This window comes from Sinocyclocheilus anshuiensis, unplaced genomic scaffold (assembly GCF_001515605.1).
Source record: "Sinocyclocheilus anshuiensis isolate Anshui unplaced genomic scaffold, SAMN03320099.WGS_v1.1 scaffold63, whole genome shotgun sequence".
NCBI classification, from domain to species: domain Eukaryota; kingdom Metazoa; phylum Chordata; class Actinopteri; order Cypriniformes; family Cyprinidae; genus Sinocyclocheilus; species Sinocyclocheilus anshuiensis.
The window spans coordinates 2,050,060-2,069,910 of NW_015552625.1; the positions used below are offsets into that span (position 1 = coordinate 2,050,060).

A 19,851-nucleotide genomic window follows, 5' to 3' on the forward strand; every position below is an offset into this window, starting at 1 on the left:
AAGCAAAATACGCACCACTCAGGAAAATAAATAGCATATTTTGAGGCAAAGCATGTTTAGTGGGGTTTAGTTGTAGCCCTTCACCTCACTATATTACATAACGCTTAAAGCTTGATTGTTTTTTAAAACCAATTAAAAAGCTTGTTAGATCTGGAGTTTCTAGAGTCAGTCACTCCATCGTAATCTTATGAACAAAAATTTGGTAACATTTTACAATAAGGTTTTATTTGTTAACAATAGTTGCTCATAGTTAGTTCATGTTAATGCATTAAAATAAATAATAATAATAATTTGTCACATTTATATAGCGCTTTTCTCTACACTCAGAGCACCAAGTTACTCTTTTCGAGGGACATCCTAGGATTTTTACACCCACACAAAGTCAGGACCTCGGTTTAATGTCTCATCCAATTAACACATGTTAACAAATTAGACCTTACTGTAAAGTGTTGCAATAAATTTGTATGTCAGTATAATCTGAGAGTACAGTAAGTGCTGTGACGTTATCCTCCTTAACATGACCAAAACTGATTTACATCATTTTGATGTCTACAAATAGCTTTGCTTGGATTCGCAAATACTAATGTTTTTGTCTCAAACTTTGAGCCCTCATCGGAATAGAAATTGACATACTCTTTATGAAAGTACGATAAAAAAAAGCTCCATAAATATGCATTTTTTACACAATGGGAGTGTAAATTGAAATTTAAACACTTTTCAAAATGGCTAAACCGAACTTCTGATCCTTTGATCCACAGCTTCTCTGACCTGTAACCCTTAATACAGACACCTTCAGGTGCTTTCAATACACTGCCATCTCTAACAGTCAACACTCAAAGTCCATCAAACTTTATAGCAAAAATAAATAGTAGAATTTCATGTTTTTCAGTAATGTCAGGTATGCGATGAAGTTGTACAGTTCGTAGCTGTAAACTTAAACACCTTTTCCAAGTCTGATATACTTCATATTAATGGCTTTTAGTGGAGTCTGAACATTTTCAAAAAGCTAAAACAATGTATTCTTCTAAATCCTTCAACAAATGCTGCCACTGTAGCACTGTTGAACTGCTTGTTCTTCTCTGACATGCCGCACACCTTACTGATCACATACCTGGACATTCATCTGGGAAAGACCAAATTTTGGAGGGGAGAAATAGTCTTCATTTGACGTCAACTGGTAGAGTGTCCCAAACAGATCAGGCTGCTTAAGCATAGTGTTAGAATCTCTTCATACAAACCATAATTTCTTCAAAAGTATCATGTCACAAATTAACAGCTTTCACATAATTTCCTGGGAAAGTGCCGAACTGTTTTGTCCTCTTGGATGTACCTGCACAGAGAACCCAATGCATACATAAGAGTCTGGGTACAAATACAACTCGACAGAACTCTATAATCCTGGTTTAAAAATAGATTTAGTAGCACTGTAGTTTCATACAGTATATATATATGGATTTAGTATGGGAAAGATGACTTAATACAGAATCAATACACTGATCAATGACACATACCCACAAACCAGCCATCATCACATTTCTCCATGACACTGACCAGGTCTCCTTCCTGCAGCTCCAACTCATCATCATTCTGAGGCATGTAATTGTACAAAGCCTGAAATCTACAGCAGAACACAACATGTCCTTACACATGGAAAGGGAGGGGGCAGGAAACTACTGCACAAATCACACTATTGACCAAATGTAAAGCCTTGTTTAGTCTTTCAGTTTAGTTGAAATAGAAATAAAACTTTATTTAAAAACTTTAATTAAAAAAAACACTGCAAACAGTTTTGTCTGTCTGACACAGAGGGTTTTATAATGTCACAATGCACACTTGGCAGAGCACCATGGTAAGTAGAGTACACTGTGCCTGCAATCAGACAGCTCGTAAAATGTAGACATTCCACAGTTACATGAAATACAGTTATGTGTACTACATGAATGCTTAATAGATATCTACCTAAAACAAGGCTAAATTAATTTGTCATTTCACTAGCGTTTTTGTTCAATGTATTTATAACGTTACAAAAAACTTATTTGAAAAAGGCTGTTCTTTTGAACTTTCAACATCAACAAATCGTGAAAAAATGTATCACTGTTTTCAACATTGATAAGAATAAATTGTTTTTGAGCACCAAATCGGTATATCCAAATGATTTCCAAAGGATCATGTGACACTAACACTGGAGTAATGATGCTAAAAATTCAGCTTTGCCATTACATGAGTAAATTACATTTTAAAATATGTTAAAACAGAAAACTGTTATTTTAAATTGCAAGAATATTTCACAATATTACTGATTTTTGATTAAAAAAAAAATATTTCAATGCTTTTGAGTTCGCCCAAAAAACTTGTGATGGAAATAATATGAGGTCATAGGAAACACTATATTTCAGTGCTAGTGAAGATAAAGTTTCTCAGGGGAACACAATCATTTGACAGAACACAAATGTTTTGCAAGAAAACACACAGGCATTGCAGATGAATGCAAATTAATACATAAGTTTTCCTAGTATTTTTTCCATTACAATGTGCTCTTGGGGGCTCCGTACATAAGAGACTTCTTTTAAACGATTTTACTGACTCCAGACCTTTGAACGGTATATAATTTAAATAACTTAATTTCTTAAATTTAACAACTTTGTTGTTTATAAAATAAATCACTTAGCTTCATAATTTCATTTTTATTGCAAACTGTTGTTTCACCTAAGTTGATACTTACACTTTTTTTCACTTACTAATCTAAAAAGTTTGCTTTAAATGGGAGCGTGAAGAAAAAAATACATTTCATGGTCAAAAAGTATGACTTGAAGAATATATTTTAAAATTTACCGTTTAGCATAATTCAAAACTGATTTTTTTAAATGTGCAAATAAGGTTTACCAGTGCTCTTGTGAATTCCTGAGGGATGTCCTACATTTTTAAAGTGCAGGTCAGTGAAAACTACAGGTGCACGGACACAGAAACACTCTGAGGTAGATCATACTTACATCCCACAGCTCATGCGTCCAGGCTCAGGACTGCTGCTCTGGGACAGGGGTTGCTGGGAAATGATGAGAGAGTGTTTACTGGGAGGAGGCAGGAGGCGATGGGGGGAGTCTATAGGGCGTGACAAAGTGCTGCAGTACCTCACTGAGGTCTCTGCAATATTCATGATCTCATTACACACTGCCTCCTATTGGTGGAAGAGGGTCGGCCCAAGAGGTGGCCACAAGCCAGGAAGTGGGGTCAGTCATTCAGATGAAAAATTGAGTTTGAGGAAGGGACGGTGTGGTTAGAGAAGACAGTAACAGGGCAGAAAGAAGGGAATGTCCATTAATACCAGGAAAGCCGGAAAGGATGGTAGTGTCCAGAGGATAAGCATGAAAGAGTAAGACAAACAGAGTGAGTGCAAGTGGAAGGAGAGGAACATACGCCACAATCATATAGGACAGGCTTACTTGCAGGGTACGGAGATTTGTCATGCATTACATGGGTGAGTTTAAGGATTAGATATCACATAAAATTAAACATTGAGATGAGCCTTGTGATTGACTGATGTGTATCATAAGGACCAATCAATACAGAATATGAAATAGCTCATATTCATCATTCATATTCATTCAACAGAAATAAGTATGTGCAAAAAGCAGTATGTGCATTTAAGAGTAATTGTGACTTCATGAAAGTTAATTTACCGTGAATGAATTGGCATTCATGTTGTTGTCTTGAATGTCAAACAGCATGACAGGACTTCTTGAAGATCGCCCGTAATATTCTACATAATTTCTTAATGGCTGTAAAAAAAAAAAAAAGAAAAGAACATGAATCAAATTATCTGCCTTTTTCAAAGCATATACCATATATGTCTGCGCACAATGATTCATGCTCATCCATGAGTTTTGGATTCAAATTTGAAATTTGCACAAACAGCAGTACGGTTGCCACTTGATCAGTCCATTATTATCTGCAGAGGACTGCAGTACAACCTTACAGTACGTCAAACAGATAAAGGACTGGAATAAGACTGTGAGTTAGTAGCAGTCACCACATTTCATATGAAACTTCAGTCAAACATTAAAACAGCGTGACATCATGCTGGGATGCTCCCTCTAGTGGAAATAGTCCCTAGGATAGCTTATATTTCTAGTGTATGTAGCTCGGTAGTCAGTAAGACTTTTATTGTTTTTTAAATAAATCTATTATGCTCACCAAGACTGCATTTTAAATTTTCACTTTAAAAAGCCTACTTCTGTTTCCATATCTTTTAAAATGCAATTTATTAATGTGATGGCAAAGCAGAATTGATTTAAAACAGAAATATTTTGTAACAGTGTCACATTTTGTCAATTTAAATCAATTTAATACCTCCTTGCTCAATAAAAATATTAATTTCTTTTAAAAATCATACTGACCACAAACTGTATAGCAGTGTACAGTTGAACATAACTTTTTATAACCGAATACATATTTGTCATTTGAACGCAGATACAAAATACAAGAGTTCTTCAAACAATTACACAGAATTAACCAACTACTATTAATATAAATCAGGGCTGTCGATCAATATTTTTTTCTGATTAATTGCATTATATGCTTAATCAAATCAATCACAATTAATCACATATATCAACATTTGCTAAAAAAAAAAAACAGCCTCAAAATACATAATTAAATAGACAAATACAGAAAGTGCCTTCAGAAATCAAAATATTATTTGTTATCATCAAAGAATTTAACCCTTTCACTCGCCTGACAATCCTTTTTCCAATCTAAATCTTCAATCTGCCATTAGATTTAGGGGTCCTTGTTTCATTTCAATGCGTACACTCTATAGATTTGTATCAGACATGCATGATTTCATAATAGGAAACATAAACAAAAAATATCAACATCCAAGCTTCATGATAATCATGTTAGAGGTACATGCAGCAGTTCCTTTTCATCTGTGTTTCTCTCAATAGCGTGGAAGCCTCAAATGTGTGATTGAAACTCACTAGCACAACCAGAAGGGTCAGATATAATTTCCTATTTCAGCATGTTAGATCTACAACTCATGCCGATGTAAACAGTGACCTCCCTTGAGCTTAGGCACCATATGATGGGCACCTTTAACAAACACACCACACCATGCAGAAGATACCTCTGCTGGACTATTGTTCCTGCTGTAAGGAGCCTTGCGGAGGCTGCCAGCCCTGTCTATTTCAGCCCCATCCCCTTCCTGAAACTCCTGATCCAGCCTGTTGCCCCCAGTAAGCCAACCCTCAAGCCCAGCACCCCCACAGGGACTCAGGCTGCGGGACAGGCGGGGAGAGGGTGGAGAAAGGAGGAAGTCCTCACCTTGAGGTGGAGTGAAGGTGAGGAACGGGGTGGCCGAGCAAGGGCGGGGCGGATAGGGCGGGGGTAAAGGAGATGTGGAGGGAGAAGCCATCGGGGAGACGCAGAAGAGGCTGCCGCTGATGGGAGGCACAGGACTGGCTGACATGGAAGGGGGCAGATATTCGCCCAAGCGGTATGAAGCGCTTGGCAGAGGGGGTGCGGCGGGTGGGCTGCTGCTTACTCCGCCCACAGTGAGCGAAATCCACTCGTTGGAGACGGCGTGGACTTCGGGGGAGATCGAGCGGCGGGGAGACCGCGGCAGAGGGAGAGGGGAGGTGGTGAGCCGATTACAAATGGGCTTTTTGGAGGGCAAGGCCGGATGTCGGAAGAAATGAGAGGAAACAATAAAGAGTAAGGAGGAAATGGAAAGGTGAAACAGTGAGAACCACTATACGAGATAATGAATAAACAAAAACAAATGGGAAAATGAAAACAGTGAGTTGAAAGAAAATGATCCAAGGGCCCCGACTATTGTCAGGTTTTTACCTGTGGAGAGGCATTAGTGCTCCGGTGAGGTGACTGGCTGATAGGGGGATCAGGGTAGTCCACTCCATTTTTCACTCGGGGTCTCTTGTGCACCTCTATGTAGGTGACGGGGAAGATGCCCTGCCGGTTAGTGCCAGAAATTTTGCCTTCATACCAGTTCTCATCTACTCTGCGAATCAGTTTAATACGCTCCCCCTACAGGCAGACAAAAGATTTTGAATGAGTTCCTGCAGACATGACACAAACAACACACACTCATTTATTTATGTATTTATTTTTCTTTTATATATATTTATTTATATATGTGACCCAGGACCACAAAACCAGTCATAAGTCACATGGGTATATGTGTAGTAATAGCCAACAATACATTGTATGGGTCAAAATTATTGATTTACAAGATTTTTCTTTTATGCCAAAAATCATTAGGATATTAAGTAAAGATCATGTGCCATTAAGATATTTTGTAAATTTCCTACCGAAAATATATCAAAATTACATTTTTGATTAGTAATATGCATTGCTAAGAACTTCATTTGGACAACTTTAAAGGCGATTTTGTCAATATTTCGATTTTTTTGCACCCTCAGATTCCAGATTTTCAAGCCAAGTCATTTCAAAGTCAAATATTGTCCTGTCCTAACAAAACCAAATGGAAAGCTTATTTATTCAGCTTTCAGATTATGTATATATCTCAAATTAAAAAAAATTGACCCTTATGACGGATTTTGTGGTCCACGGTCACATATATCGTTCAAAAGTTTGGGGTTAGTAAGAAAGTTATACTTTAACTGCAAGTTCTCTGCAAGGATGCATTAAATTGATAAAAATTGACAGTAACGACATTTATGATTTTACAGATTTATATTTCAAATAATTTCTGTTCTTTGAACTTTCTAGTCAAAGTTTTTTGAATATAATGAAAATAAATAATCACCATTTCCTCACAAAAATATTAAGCAGCACAACTGTTTACAACATTGATAATAATAAAAAATGTTTCTTGAGCACTTCATTCAAAAACATTTCAAATTCTTACCGACCCCAAACGTTTGAATGGTAGTGTATATGTATATAAATCATCATCAGTTAACACACACACACACACACACACACATTTGAAATGGTGTGAGTGCAGTGTTCTTAGATATTTCAGTAGAACAGTCATTTTCTGACTAATTTACCTGTAATAAAGTCTGCAAGATAAAGTAAATGCTGTGACTCACCATTCATATATAATAATCTTCTTTCTGAAATGCTTACAGTCACTGCTGTCTCTGTATAGCACATTTTATTCAGCTGGCTGGTGATAAATCTGTCCTGAATGTTTGGCTTAATTTGCAGTGGAAAAATTTAAAATTATCTTCATTTATTTGTATTTTTCCTCTTCCATAACATGTTTCTGAAAGTTTTCTGCTCAGCTTGTTTCATCACACTTTAAGTGTGTTTGGCTTCACATTCAGCTCAGTAAATAATAATAGAATACATGATGTTGAAGGATTACTCCAAGAGGTAGCTTTCTAAACTAAGCATATATATATATATATATATATATATATATTATAATCTCTAGTTCTTGTTGCTCGCATATCAGTAGTTGTACACTACGTGTGTTTAAGGTTCTCGACTCCTAGACTAAAGCATAAGCTTTATTAAATTGCTGAAACAATACCTTTCTGAAAGACATTTCAACAGCAGTGTCACCAGTGAAATTGAATCGAGCAATAGCCTCTCCATATTCCAACACCTGGACCGGAGCACTCTTTTTGGGCTGAGCCTTTTCTGTAGGGGGCAAGATCTGGAGAAACAGCATAACAGACAAGAAGTTACTGCACACTCTGAAACTCTGAATAAAAAACAATACTAAAGGATAAAGAAAATGTACCTCAATGTAGTTACGTGGGAAAATCCCAACTCTCCCATGATGCTCTCCCTCAAACCAGTTCTGATCAACCTGCCGGTAGATGTATACAATATCTCCCTTTTGAAATGGTAGTTCCCTGATAAAGGGGAAGTAAAATGTGGTTAGATTTGTGATGTAGTATTCTAAATTTGACATGCTGTTATTAACAAACACTTATTATGATCTTATTAACATCCTTAGATCTGAATTGTGAGACACTTACTTTAAACTTTCTGCTCTGAAGTCAAATCGAGCCAGAGCAGGAGTCCTCTGCAAACAACAACAGGCCATTAGCATTATTTAACAGTACTGTATCCAGTACAGCAACTCTCTGTTACACAAAGAAGTAATATCCTTGTTAAAGCATAAAACAGAAGATATGTCACCTCTATGGTTTTTCTCTTCTCTTTCTCGTTAATAACCAGCAGGTCGCCGAAGCGGTCATTAGTAATGAACTGTTGATGAGTCACAACCAGCCCAGCATGTCTCCGAGCAGCTGTATCTGCCTCTTCCTGCTCTCGCTTTAAACGTCTCTGCTCTTCCAGAATTTTCTTTAAAAAGAAACAGGCATTTAATTCATAAAGAGAGGGGTTTATGCCTATTATAGATTTACCACATTGTATAGCAGCAAAATAAGTCTCCATAAAACATGCTTTAAAATCCACGTCCATCATTATCAATATATATACAGTAGTATGTATTCTTAAACTACTTAAAACCCTGAATGTAAAATTAACAAAATTTATATAAAATAGAATAAAAAAAATTCTTTATCATTTATTTTTTTTATATTTTCCAGGTAAAAATGTCACCCTTAATGCATCCTTAAAACAAGATACATTTATAAAATCGTGTAAAATAAGATGTTTTTTTAGAGAAAATATATTCTATATATATTTTTTTTACTGTTTTATGATCAAACCTCAATAATTTTGTCATTGGGGAAGGCAATTCTACTTAATTTCAAGATATACTCTTTAAAAGTCATATTATCAATGTTCTTTCACAAACAAAGTGATCTTGTTTTAAGGATGTTTACATGTTGTTCATGGAAAAAAACAAACATACTGATTAAGAAAATGAGTTGTTTGTGGTGGGAAGATAATGTCAAAACAAATGGCACCTCTTTATCTCCGTAGCGTTTCCGGACTGCCTCGTCTGAGTTTTCTCCATGATCTCCTTGGCTTAATGGATGTGAGGAATCGGATTCTGTTTGAAGAAACACAGGATTCACTTTCTGTTGCCATGATAAGCAAAATTACACAAAGAAAGAGTAAGTGCCATGATTCAAATCTGTCTTGGCTCAAGCATTGCACAACACTTCATATTTCTGAAATGCCCATTTATACAGTTTAGAGTTTTAAGAGTCCATGGGGATGTTATAGACACTCTGGAGAGAACACAAATACAGCAAAAGAAGGTAAATAAAACACATATCTAAATTACATGAAAATACAATGGCTTACACATCTTACAGTTTAAAATTACAATAGTTTATTAATCTACGTATTTTGAGATCTGTAGGATAAGCATAAGCCATGGTCTGTCAAAATAAAAGGATGCATGCATCGGGAAAAGAGTATGGTAAAAATACACAACATTTAGACATTGTTTTAAAAAAATGTCTAGTGTAATATGTATAATGCAGTTTTGAAAATCAAAACTTAAGACACAAACATGTAATTATAAACAAGTAAAAAATAAACTGGTCCAGACCCTTAAACAGAGTGAAAACAGACTCATGCTAGGGTTACACTATTTTGTGGAATATGACTTTTTTTATTTCAGATCAAATCTATGAAGCTGTAATTTACAAGGCTTTGCAGTAAGATAAAATTCCTATGCGTAAGAAACACTGTTAAATGCCTGTTTAATGTACATACTGCATCTGTTCAGGAATAACATGGGAGGCCTGAGTATTTTCTCAAGCTGACAAGAAGCTAAATTACAAGTGGGTGAATCCGCGCCAAAATTCCTCCCAGTTTTCAACTCTTATCATTATTCTATGGAAGGATGAAAACAGAATTTCTGATATGCAGTAATACATGATAATGGATCATAGTAAGGCACATAATAAGTATTCTGTAACTTCTAAAAAATGATGGGGATATAGAGACTGGTGCAGATTCTATCATTGTAATCTGACTGGAGAATAGAGTGCAACAGTCATTTTACACATGTAAAAATTTGGTAACACTTTACAATAAGGTTCCATTAGTTAACATTAGTTAATGTATTAACGAACATGAACAAACAATGAACAATACAATAATAGTTCATGTTAATTCACAGTGCATTAACTAATATTAACAAACACAAATTGTCATTTTAATAATGTATAGTATAGTATAGTATAGTATATATTTATTTAATGCCATGCCAGCATCAAAGGATATTTTCATGGCAAAAAGTATAACATCATTTTAATAAAGCATTAGTAAATGTTGAAATTAACATTACTGAAGATTAATAAATGCTGTATAAGTAGTTCATTCTTAGTTCATGTCAACTAAAGTAGTTAACTAATGTTAACGAATGAACCTTATTGTAGTGTTATAATCTATGACTATATGTCAAAGTTTTATATTATACTACTGTTTATGATTCGATTACATAATCCTCAATGTTTCATGGGATGCATAGATCATTCCCTCACAAAACAACTTAAGTACAGTCTTGTCATTTTGTCAATTTCAAATACATTTTTGCTTAAAAATGACTTATAACTGAAATGATTTATAAAAAAATAACAAACTTTATTGAAGAATGTTTTGAAATCCCTTTGGAAAAACAATTCTGGAAACAAGGCAGCTGAAAAAAAGAGTCAATCACTGTTGCGCTCTCTAGGGTTGTACTTTTGGAGACTACACTATGATAGGCTCTTTTTAAAGTCTGGTCTTGGTTTATTGCTAATTCTGGATCATATGTTAAAAAGGTAACGAAAAAAGTGGAAGTCTGAGAATAAAAAAAAAAGTGACATGACACTTTTACACTACACAACAGAAATGGATAATATGCCAATATGGTTACAAACCACACAAAGTCGGCACACGGCAGAAATGGAAAAAGTAAAGTCACTCGGTGATAGCAGACAGGAGAAAGAAAGGCTGGAGGAAGATGAGTGATCACAGACATTGTCATGCCCTAACATGAGCGTGGACAGTCTGACACTCATGACACTCTCAATATAGCCACCTTCAGAGTGATCTTTACTGGCTTCTGAGCCCTCCACATCCATGAGGTCATCCGAGTTGCACCCCTCACAGGGAGAGCTGTCTCCATTACTGAGCCTCTCCAGCACCTCCAAAGAGGACAGGCGCTGGGGAATCAAAGGCTTCAGCTTGGCCGAGATGACATCTCCGGTCATGGGCTTCATGGCAGAGAGAGCGCAAGTCTTTTTGGCCTGTTGACTGTGTAGGGACCTCCGTAAGGAGAAAGGCGCTGGTCCCATTAGAAGCAAGTTCCTGGGGGGAGTGCACGTCTTCTCCTGCTGGGTGTTGGCCTGTTGGCGCTCGTGCCTGAGGATTGTGGTGAAACGTGTGTAGGAAGCCGGGCAGGTGCCTTTACACTTGCTTTGTTTGGTGTGGAAGGGGAAGTGATCGTGGTGATGGTGACCTGTGGGTTCTGAGGTACAGCCGGATGGCGTCTCTTTGGCAGGATCATGAATGCAACTGTTTTTCTCTTCCAATTTGACCTCATTTAGATCCAATGGGAAGTCAGTTCTTGAGGTGTTTGGGCACTCGTCCGATACAGAAGCTTCCTCTTTGGGGGTCTGGGCCTCTGTATTCATGGCTGGACAGTCCTCAGGCCCTGGCAGGACTAGAGTCTCAGCTGACAGAGTGGACTGGAGGAAGCAGGCCGGCGCAGGGCTGTGGGAAGGACTTGGGTTACTAGGGAGTATGGGCATCGAGGCAGAACGAGTGGGCGCAGAGTTCGAACGCTGAATGATACGCTCAAACTCCATCACCCGAAACGTGACAGCATCCCGGGGGATGATCTCAGTCCTCTCCAGGGTAATGTCGTCCCCCGGCTTCTCAAAAAAGGAAGCCAGGCAGCGGACACTACCGTGGGGGCTGGAGCCCAGGGAGCTCGGCCTCTGAATGTTGTGCATGTTCCGATAGAGGGTGGAGAACTCGGTCGTGCTCCTCACAGATCCCACAGCAGGTCCATTTTTATGCAGGTTCCTGCTCTCAGGTGAACCGTGGCACTTGCAAGCTGAATTTAACCTGTGATCGGCGTCTGTCGTATCTCCATTGCGTGAGCCACAAGCCTCGTGATGCAGATCCTCGCAGCTGTGTGCTTTAGGCCGCTGCTGTGTCGGCTCCGTCCGTCTTTCCAGGCTCTCATCGGTAGAGGCCGATAGCTTGGGTTTAAACTTGGAGGGAAGGATTTGAGGGATGCAGGCTTTGGCAGCAGACAAGGACTTTTTAGTCTTATTTTGAGAAGCTAGTGCATTAGTGGCAAGAACTGAGTGAGTATTTACAGAAGAGCAGGGTGAAATCATACAGCCATTCCCACCTTTATAATCCACTGGCAGGCATGCAGGGTAACAGAACAAACAGTGAATTAGATTACACTCATAACAAGCAAAGACAGTATCACACAACTGGCAAATAATGAAAGAAATGTCACATCAATTTTCGAAATAAATATTCAAAACAAGGATATTTTGTCAGTACAACTTATCAAGAGCATTCAAAAAGGTTCTACTCTGAATTTAATTATGTAAAGCCTGAGGGTAATACATTGTTTTTTTTCCCCCCAAATCAGTTAACTGCAAAAACTAAAAAGATGTCAATCACAGAGCTGACTATCTACACAACACTGAAAGAAATACTAACCCCTAACAAAGCAAAATAACTTAAACATTACTTACACTAAAACAAACAGCATGTAAAAGTAGGTTTTGTTCAGACTATTTTATAGCGCTGATTCATATTCAGATTTGTTTTTTAACAAACATAAATCTTGGGGATTGTTAAAGACATTAATAAATCATATAACAACTATAACCAAAATATTCAATGAGAAAGGCTTCAGTGTATCAGAGTTTAAATTACATAATTAAGTGCTAGTATAGTAAAATAAAGAAAAGTAATTATTTCTGTTAACTTACAATTGCCAATGAATTGAAATACCACAAATCTGCCAACTGGAACATCTCTTGCAGCATACATGTGACTCCCTTGGAAATACATGCATGTGACCGGCTCAATAACTCTTTTATGTTCAAAAACTGTTTTAGAGACATACTGTATACACAAAGACAGGGTGTCTAAAATGTATTTAGCATTTACTCTACTTCTGTTTTGACTTCCAGTAAGTTCCTCAGTCCAACCAAATGCATCATTCGTTTCCTCTTGTCAAGGTTTGTCCAAATGTGCCAATATGATTTTCCCTTTGACCTCTCACAGGCTCCCCAGACCGCACCAAGACAGGTTCTTACTCCCAATGTGGCCATAAACTCATGTAAGCGCTACTTGAGTGCTCCACAAGTCTTGGGATTTCTCACCAAAGAAACCTCAAGTGTGCTGTGAAGTTACCAACTGCTCTCCACAGGAATTACAGCCAGAATGTTAATAGGTATTTACAGTACATTGAAAACGTTGCAAGCCAGATTCAAACACCACAGCTCAATAGTTTCAATGTGTAATTCATTTTTGTCTTGATTTCTTTATACTCGATTATGAATTAGAAACATATCTTTATGAAGTGTCACACATGACTCAACGACAAGATACATGACTGCATTGTATGTTCTGTATTCAAAACATGTTGTCTTGGAAATTCAAAGCAGACAGAAACAAGAGTTCATAAAAGATTTTCATCCAGTGATCAACAAAGCCCCTGTCTAAACGTGGGTTGTGTTAACTATTAACGGATACAGTCATCATCTTCAACCCTTTTCGACTCAAATGTGCTAGCATTCCATTCATGACCTCACTCTGACAGCTGACCCCTCATACCTGACCACCCCTGAACATGCTGCATGTTTATCTCGTCTGCAGGGTGAGTGTCTACCATCAAATCCACCTATTAATCTCTACGTCTATCCCCTTTCCTCCCTGTCCACACCATGGCCCACTTCTAAAGCAGTTGGACACCCAACTGAGCCGAACCTCATGAGCTCATTCTGTCTAACAGACCGGTGTGGAGAGAATGACTAAAGGTCAAACTGGACATCTGTTATGTTTCAACTGTGAAAAATGGCCAGCTTTAACAAAACACAGAAAGACAAATGAGCTGTGTTATTTGTGTGGTATCATGAAGGAAGGAAGGAATGTGGAAAATGCTGATGAAAAAGGGCTCAACGGGCAACAAATGGATCGGCTTTACAATAGCGCGGTGTGATTTCGATTATGAATCCTTAAATCAAAATCATTTAAAACCTGAATAACATTTGAATCTCAATAAACGTAAATAAAACAGCCTGGAAGCCTACCTTTAGAAGAAGTGCTGGGGTGACGCTTGTTAAGCGCTCTCAGGCCCTGCAGTGGGATGTCGCCGCCCTCCAGGACACTCTTGTAAATGTGCCGATCACATTCCGGAGCTGCCTGCCCACTGGCAGACAAACTGTCCTTCTTCTCCACTTCACCGTTGCCTGCTTTACAGGCTGAGCTGGGCACAAATAGAGATATGAGGCTGTGACTCACATAAATCATCATCTTCACGCGACATGTCTGAATAGAACAGAATGCTAGTGCCACGTTTACTCTATATGAAAAGAAAATGCTTATTATTAAAAGCAGATATAGAAAACAGAAATAGAAAAAATTGAAATGTGAAATAGACAAACTATAAAAAAAATACTAGAATATCATCAAATCAAAAAAAATAAATAAATAAAAAGTATTTTGCCATGGATTATATTTGAACACTGCACTGAAGATTTATTTTAGCACACTTTCTAAACCTGCTCACATTTAAAAAAAAAAAAGTAAAAATAGTACATGTTTTATGTATGGTTTATGTTTGGTTTAATTTGATAAATACTCGCATTATTTTACTAATTAAAAAAAAAATGAATTCATGATTGAAAAAAATAAAAACTAAAACTAAAAAAATGAAACATTATTATTATTATTATTATATGCTTCAAATGAATAAATATTCACATTATTTTACAAATAAAAAATAAATAAATAGAATGAATTCCTGACTGAAAAATATATGAATATTAATTTTACTTGTAATGTAGGCCAAACAATTTAAAATATTCGGAGAAGTTTTTAGTCAGCTTGTGTTTGCTCTTTGATATAGATGAGACAGCACCAGCTGCTCTGGCCCTTATCACAACATTCCTCAGAAGCCTGTGTGGCATCCTTTAAAAAAACATATTTGAAGCTTTCCATATGTTGAAGTTAGTCATATAAACCTACAGTATGTGCTTACAGGAAACCGTACAGAAGTTTTTAGGGATGCACAACTTTAATAAGTTGTCTTGTGTCAGGTCTTCCCATATAATGGGCTGTAGTCAGGCTGTATAATTTTTACATGTTGGTATAAGAAAAACTGAAGTATATCATGCTTACTTATCGAATATGTCACTATTCTGTATGCAATAAAGTAATAAAACGGCCTGTCTAGAGTTCAGTAAGGCCTTGTTATTTTTCACCAGACTATTCTCTGCTGAAAAATAAAAATGTATGATGGTCTTAGTTGGTTTAAATTGGTCTATTTAGTCTCACAGTCTGATCAGCTTTCAAGTGCTCAAAACCCTAAACCAGACCAGCCTGACAGTCTAAAAAAGACCTTAAATTGTTTTTTCAGCAGGGTTAACACAACAGACTCGTGTGGGCTACACGCTACGTGATTTGGGAGGGAATCTTAACCATGACAAGGATTTTAAATGCACAGACAATGGTCCTAAACATCGGCAGCTCTGTTTCGAGAGAATCATATTAACAGTTACTACTCAACATGCCAATGAAATCCTAAGGGCCCTAGCATACTTTCCTACTTTTTCATAGTTGGAAACAATAAAATACCCATTATTCAACAAAAATGATGTGTGAGAACAATGACTGTTCTTGTGACTCCAGCTTTATGAATTATTCCATCATACTGTACGCATAATAAAGTCTCCATGAATGACATCACTCCAGGGATGTATCGGTTGCTTTCCGCTGGAGAAGTGTGAGATGAACACAAGTCATTCCAGACACCACTGGCTCCAAACTCAGGAACCTGAGCAGCTGCCTGACAACTGCTGGAGCGGAGATAGTCTTACCAGATTTATCTGACCATTAGTAAAGCTGAGTAAAGTATTTTCATGCTGTTCGGCTCCTTTTCAATAATCTGCTAGCCATAAAGCAGAACTATGTTTCTCTCAGGGTTACACTTATACAGGGTTCATCTCTCACACATTCCTCAAGTCATGAGAGCATATTTTCGGTTTAGTGTTTTGGCTGAACACTAGTTGGCCTCCTGGTTTATAACTGAACCATGCGGCTTTTGATAAAACAATAAACTCCACATCGAAACATCAAAAAGATCCACACACCAAAGAGAAGACTGTTTGGCTAAAACCATGTGCCAGAGATTCTTAAGAGAAATGTAAATACCACAAAAGATTCATTCATTCGTATGTTTTACCGTTACAGTTCTGGCGAAGGAAGCAAAGAAAAATGTTAAACTGTTTTAACTAATGAATATGTTTACTGTTCAAATCCCCAGTTATTTTTTAAAGAATGCTTTTAAAGAAAGCTTACATGACATTAAATTGATTGTATTTTGGTTGGGCATGCTTTAGATAATACTTCAGATGTTTTTCCCGCAAATATTCACATTAAGAATAAGCACATCAAAGTATTTGGAGAACTCTGTAACTTCAAGCTTCAAAATCATTCAAAAAAGAAAGAAAATGAATAAGGAAATAAGAAATAAATAAGCTAAATAAATAAAGGTAAAATAATCATAATAAAAAAAAATATTCTTCTATGTTTACACTATTTTTTATATCCCTTCCTGTTCTAGCTTATACTATTCTGACATTTTTTTGTAAACAATGCTTTGGATAACTGTATGCTAAATTAATAAATGTTTTCTTTGTAAATTAAGTTATTTTACAATTATATAATTCATAAAATGAATGATTAAAGTTATTAATATATTTTTTAACGCATGTTCAAATGTAAAATAAAAAAAATCATCTTAAAAGCATCATTTAAAGACATAATATTAATATTAAAGACATAATAAAGACACAATATTGCTGTTGTGAAGGCGTTATTACGTAAATTCCCCATTTCAGGGAAATATGTCAATAAAAAAAAATGACACTTCACTTTCACAAACAGGACATTAAGATTTGGGGGATTTCTCCTAACAGAATGGGTGGAGGTACAAGGTCCCTTATCTCTCGTAAAAAGACATCCAGGCTTTATTTTCAGACACTAGTTTCAGCACGAAACAAATCATCACACTATCCAATGCCTCTCCTCCAACGAGCCCCCTCCACAAACGCACGCACACATGCACGCAAAAATACATCACACGAACACATACAGCCTGTATTGCAAATGGTCGTTCAGGAAAGAGAAGAAAGGAAACGAGGGAAATCTCCAGAGCCCCGTGACAGCTCTGCCTGAGAATAGATGGCTGGAGAGCGAGACAGACACACAAACACACCCACATACAACAAGAGCATCAGAAAATGGTGGAGAGGAACATTTGTGAGGGAAAAAAGGAACATGGACTTACTATTGCTGAAGGTCGGAAGGTGTTTCCAAGGGGCTGAAAGAGGGGGCACTCTGCAACAAACCAAACAAAGAAGTCATTGATAGCTCCAAAGGCTTGACTCTCTGGCAGCTGGAAAGGGAGAAGGCGCATTAGTCAGTCAGGCTTGCGAACGTCAAGGGCTCTGAAACTCTTAGGTCCTCAGGACGAAGCTGAGCGTGGAGAAGTAAGCAAATATTTTGGCCTGCATGCAAGTTAGGGGGGAAAACAAGCGACTGGGAGCGAGGGGTGGGATTAGCAGGGGCTGTGAGGGGCGCCCATTTTGGGAGGGGGCTGTCAGTGCTTCCACCAATCAGCTGCTGTCTCTCACCGAGGCTCTCTTTTGTCTTCTATTGAGTCATTCTCATTACTGGCCGGCCAGACAGGGAGACAATTAACCAGCTGGTGCGGGAAGCAGGCCAAATTACATGGGTAGACACACACAAATAGATTTACACATATATTAAGAATATCACGAGTGTCGGATCGAACATGCTGTACAAAAATCACAGGGCGATATTAATAGTACATCAAAGGAAGTTCACATAACGGGCATCCAGTGCTGGGTAGCAACTGATTACATGTAATCTGATTACGTAATCAGATTCCAAACATTAAGTACTTGTAGTTAGATTATATTACATTTTAAAATGCTTATAATCAGATGACAGGTACTTTTTGTATTAAAATATTAAATATTCATATATTATTTAAATATTATTATTTAATATTATTATGCGAGATTTCATTTTTAAATATTATAATTTAACATCAGTTCTCAGTTCTCTGATGTCGGTTAATGGTCACACTGACATGCAGGTAACCAAATGAAATATTTCTATTTTTAGTGTTCAGGTAAGCTAGTATTTATTTTTCTTTGATAAATTCACAAAACCACTGCAATTACTTTACAAACCCCAGTTCGAAAAACTGTGACATTTAATGCACTTCTCACTGTTGATAATATAAAAAAATTATGTGGTACACAATAATCCTATTCAAATCTATGCGATCAACGAGTTAGGTCAAAAGTAATCTAAAAGTAATTAAAAGTAGTCTGATATTATTACCTAAAATGTGCAATGTAATGGATTACATTACTGACTACAATTTCCATCATGTAATTTGTAATCAGTAACAGACAACAATTTATAAGTAATCTACCCAGCACTGTGTGCGTCAAGCCAATAAGGAGAGTGGCTGTTATTGCTGGGCAGCAACTCCCGACGGCAGATCAGAGAGAGCCATTCGCTGGGACGGCCTATAGCCCCCCTTGCAATTTGAATGGTTTACAGGTGTCTAATTTTAGGCTGCTGTTTCTGTTGCTTTTCCCCAAGTGCACGTCACAGATGGTAAAGATAGCGTGACAGCACACCTCCGAAGAAAAAAGCACATGTGGTGTTTGCAAATACGATTGCACAATCCCAGCCTGCCGCTGTCCCTTCAGAGGCATGCCACATGCGTGCCAGCACCCCACGACCCCCTCTTGTGATCGACAGAAGAAAAGTTCAACTCCTGACCGCAACATGGGTCATCCCATTGGTTGCTGGGGTAAAGAGGATCATGAATAACCTTCACAAATGAATGCAGGCTTTGTGAGAGAATATCACTCTATTTATACAGCGTCATGTTCTAGAAGTTTTGTTTCCTGAGGAACACCCAGTGACATAACAAGCCGCTATTACGTGTGCAAAGCCACCTCCAGTATTTTTGTCCCTTTTTTTCTTTCTTCCCATTTTTCTTCTCTCTAAAAAACAGCCGGCACAGCATCCCAAGAGGCTTTCGCACGAGACTTGGCACAGATGCGATGAATAAGCAAACAGGAAGAATGCATGAAAGCCTTATCTGAAGTGGCACGCATCTTAATCTAAATACTTGTGACAGCCAGTACAATACCTTAGTGTGATGCAGCTGTTGAGATGAGATGATAAGAAAGTGAAATTATGCAATTAAGTATAATATAAACACTGTTACTGGCATTATAAAGTACAGAAAGCCCTGTATACTGTATCTGACAGCACGTTTTTAAAATAGTATGGTATAAAATACCATGTAAACAGACTAAAAAGTTGACTCTGTTTATCCTTAACTGTAAGGAGGACTAAAGGAAACAGACTCACAAACAACCACGGCAGTAAAGTCAGAACTGTTATAAGTTAGATTTAAGCTGAGTACTTGACATTCTTGACATGACCCACGGAGACGGTGGGTGAAAGTGACGTGCACAGTATGTCACTGAGGATATGGTTTCAAAGCCTTACGTTATTTGAAATGCCAACCCGAAATAGCATTTCTCATATTAGGTATTTAACTTTAAAGGAAATGACATCTCAGGAAGTAATGATGCTGATATAGTATTCCTTGAGAATTTCCCATCGTCTTATCTG

At 37.4% G+C, this 19,851-nt stretch overlaps 1 protein-coding gene across 1 annotated transcript in view; it reads right to left on the bottom strand.

The window, feature by feature from the left end:
• Positions 1-255: 255 nt before the first annotated feature.
• LOC107666363 (sorbin and SH3 domain-containing protein 1-like) overlaps positions 256-19,851 on the bottom strand; it is a gene marked incomplete at its 5' end in the record, with an annotated part of 53,108 nt that continues 33,512 nt past the window's right edge. The window contains 15 exons of the mRNA XM_016457624.1: positions 256-1,330; positions 1,512-1,618; positions 2,991-3,175; positions 3,678-3,776; positions 5,123-5,656; positions 5,845-6,039; positions 7,517-7,642; positions 7,730-7,844; positions 7,971-8,017; positions 8,134-8,298; positions 8,871-8,956; positions 10,943-12,277; positions 14,190-14,365; positions 17,450-17,499; positions 19,361-19,375. Coding sequence (XP_016313110.1) covers positions 1,263-1,330; positions 1,512-1,618; positions 2,991-3,175; positions 3,678-3,776; positions 5,123-5,656; positions 5,845-6,039; positions 7,517-7,642; positions 7,730-7,844; positions 7,971-8,017; positions 8,134-8,298; positions 8,871-8,956; positions 10,943-12,277; positions 14,190-14,365; positions 17,450-17,499; positions 19,361-19,375 — 3,303 coding nt within the window. The remainder of the gene's footprint in view (positions 1,331-1,511; positions 1,619-2,990; positions 3,176-3,677; positions 3,777-5,122; positions 5,657-5,844; positions 6,040-7,516; positions 7,643-7,729; positions 7,845-7,970; positions 8,018-8,133; positions 8,299-8,870; positions 8,957-10,942; positions 12,278-14,189; positions 14,366-17,449; positions 17,500-19,360; positions 19,376-19,851) is intronic.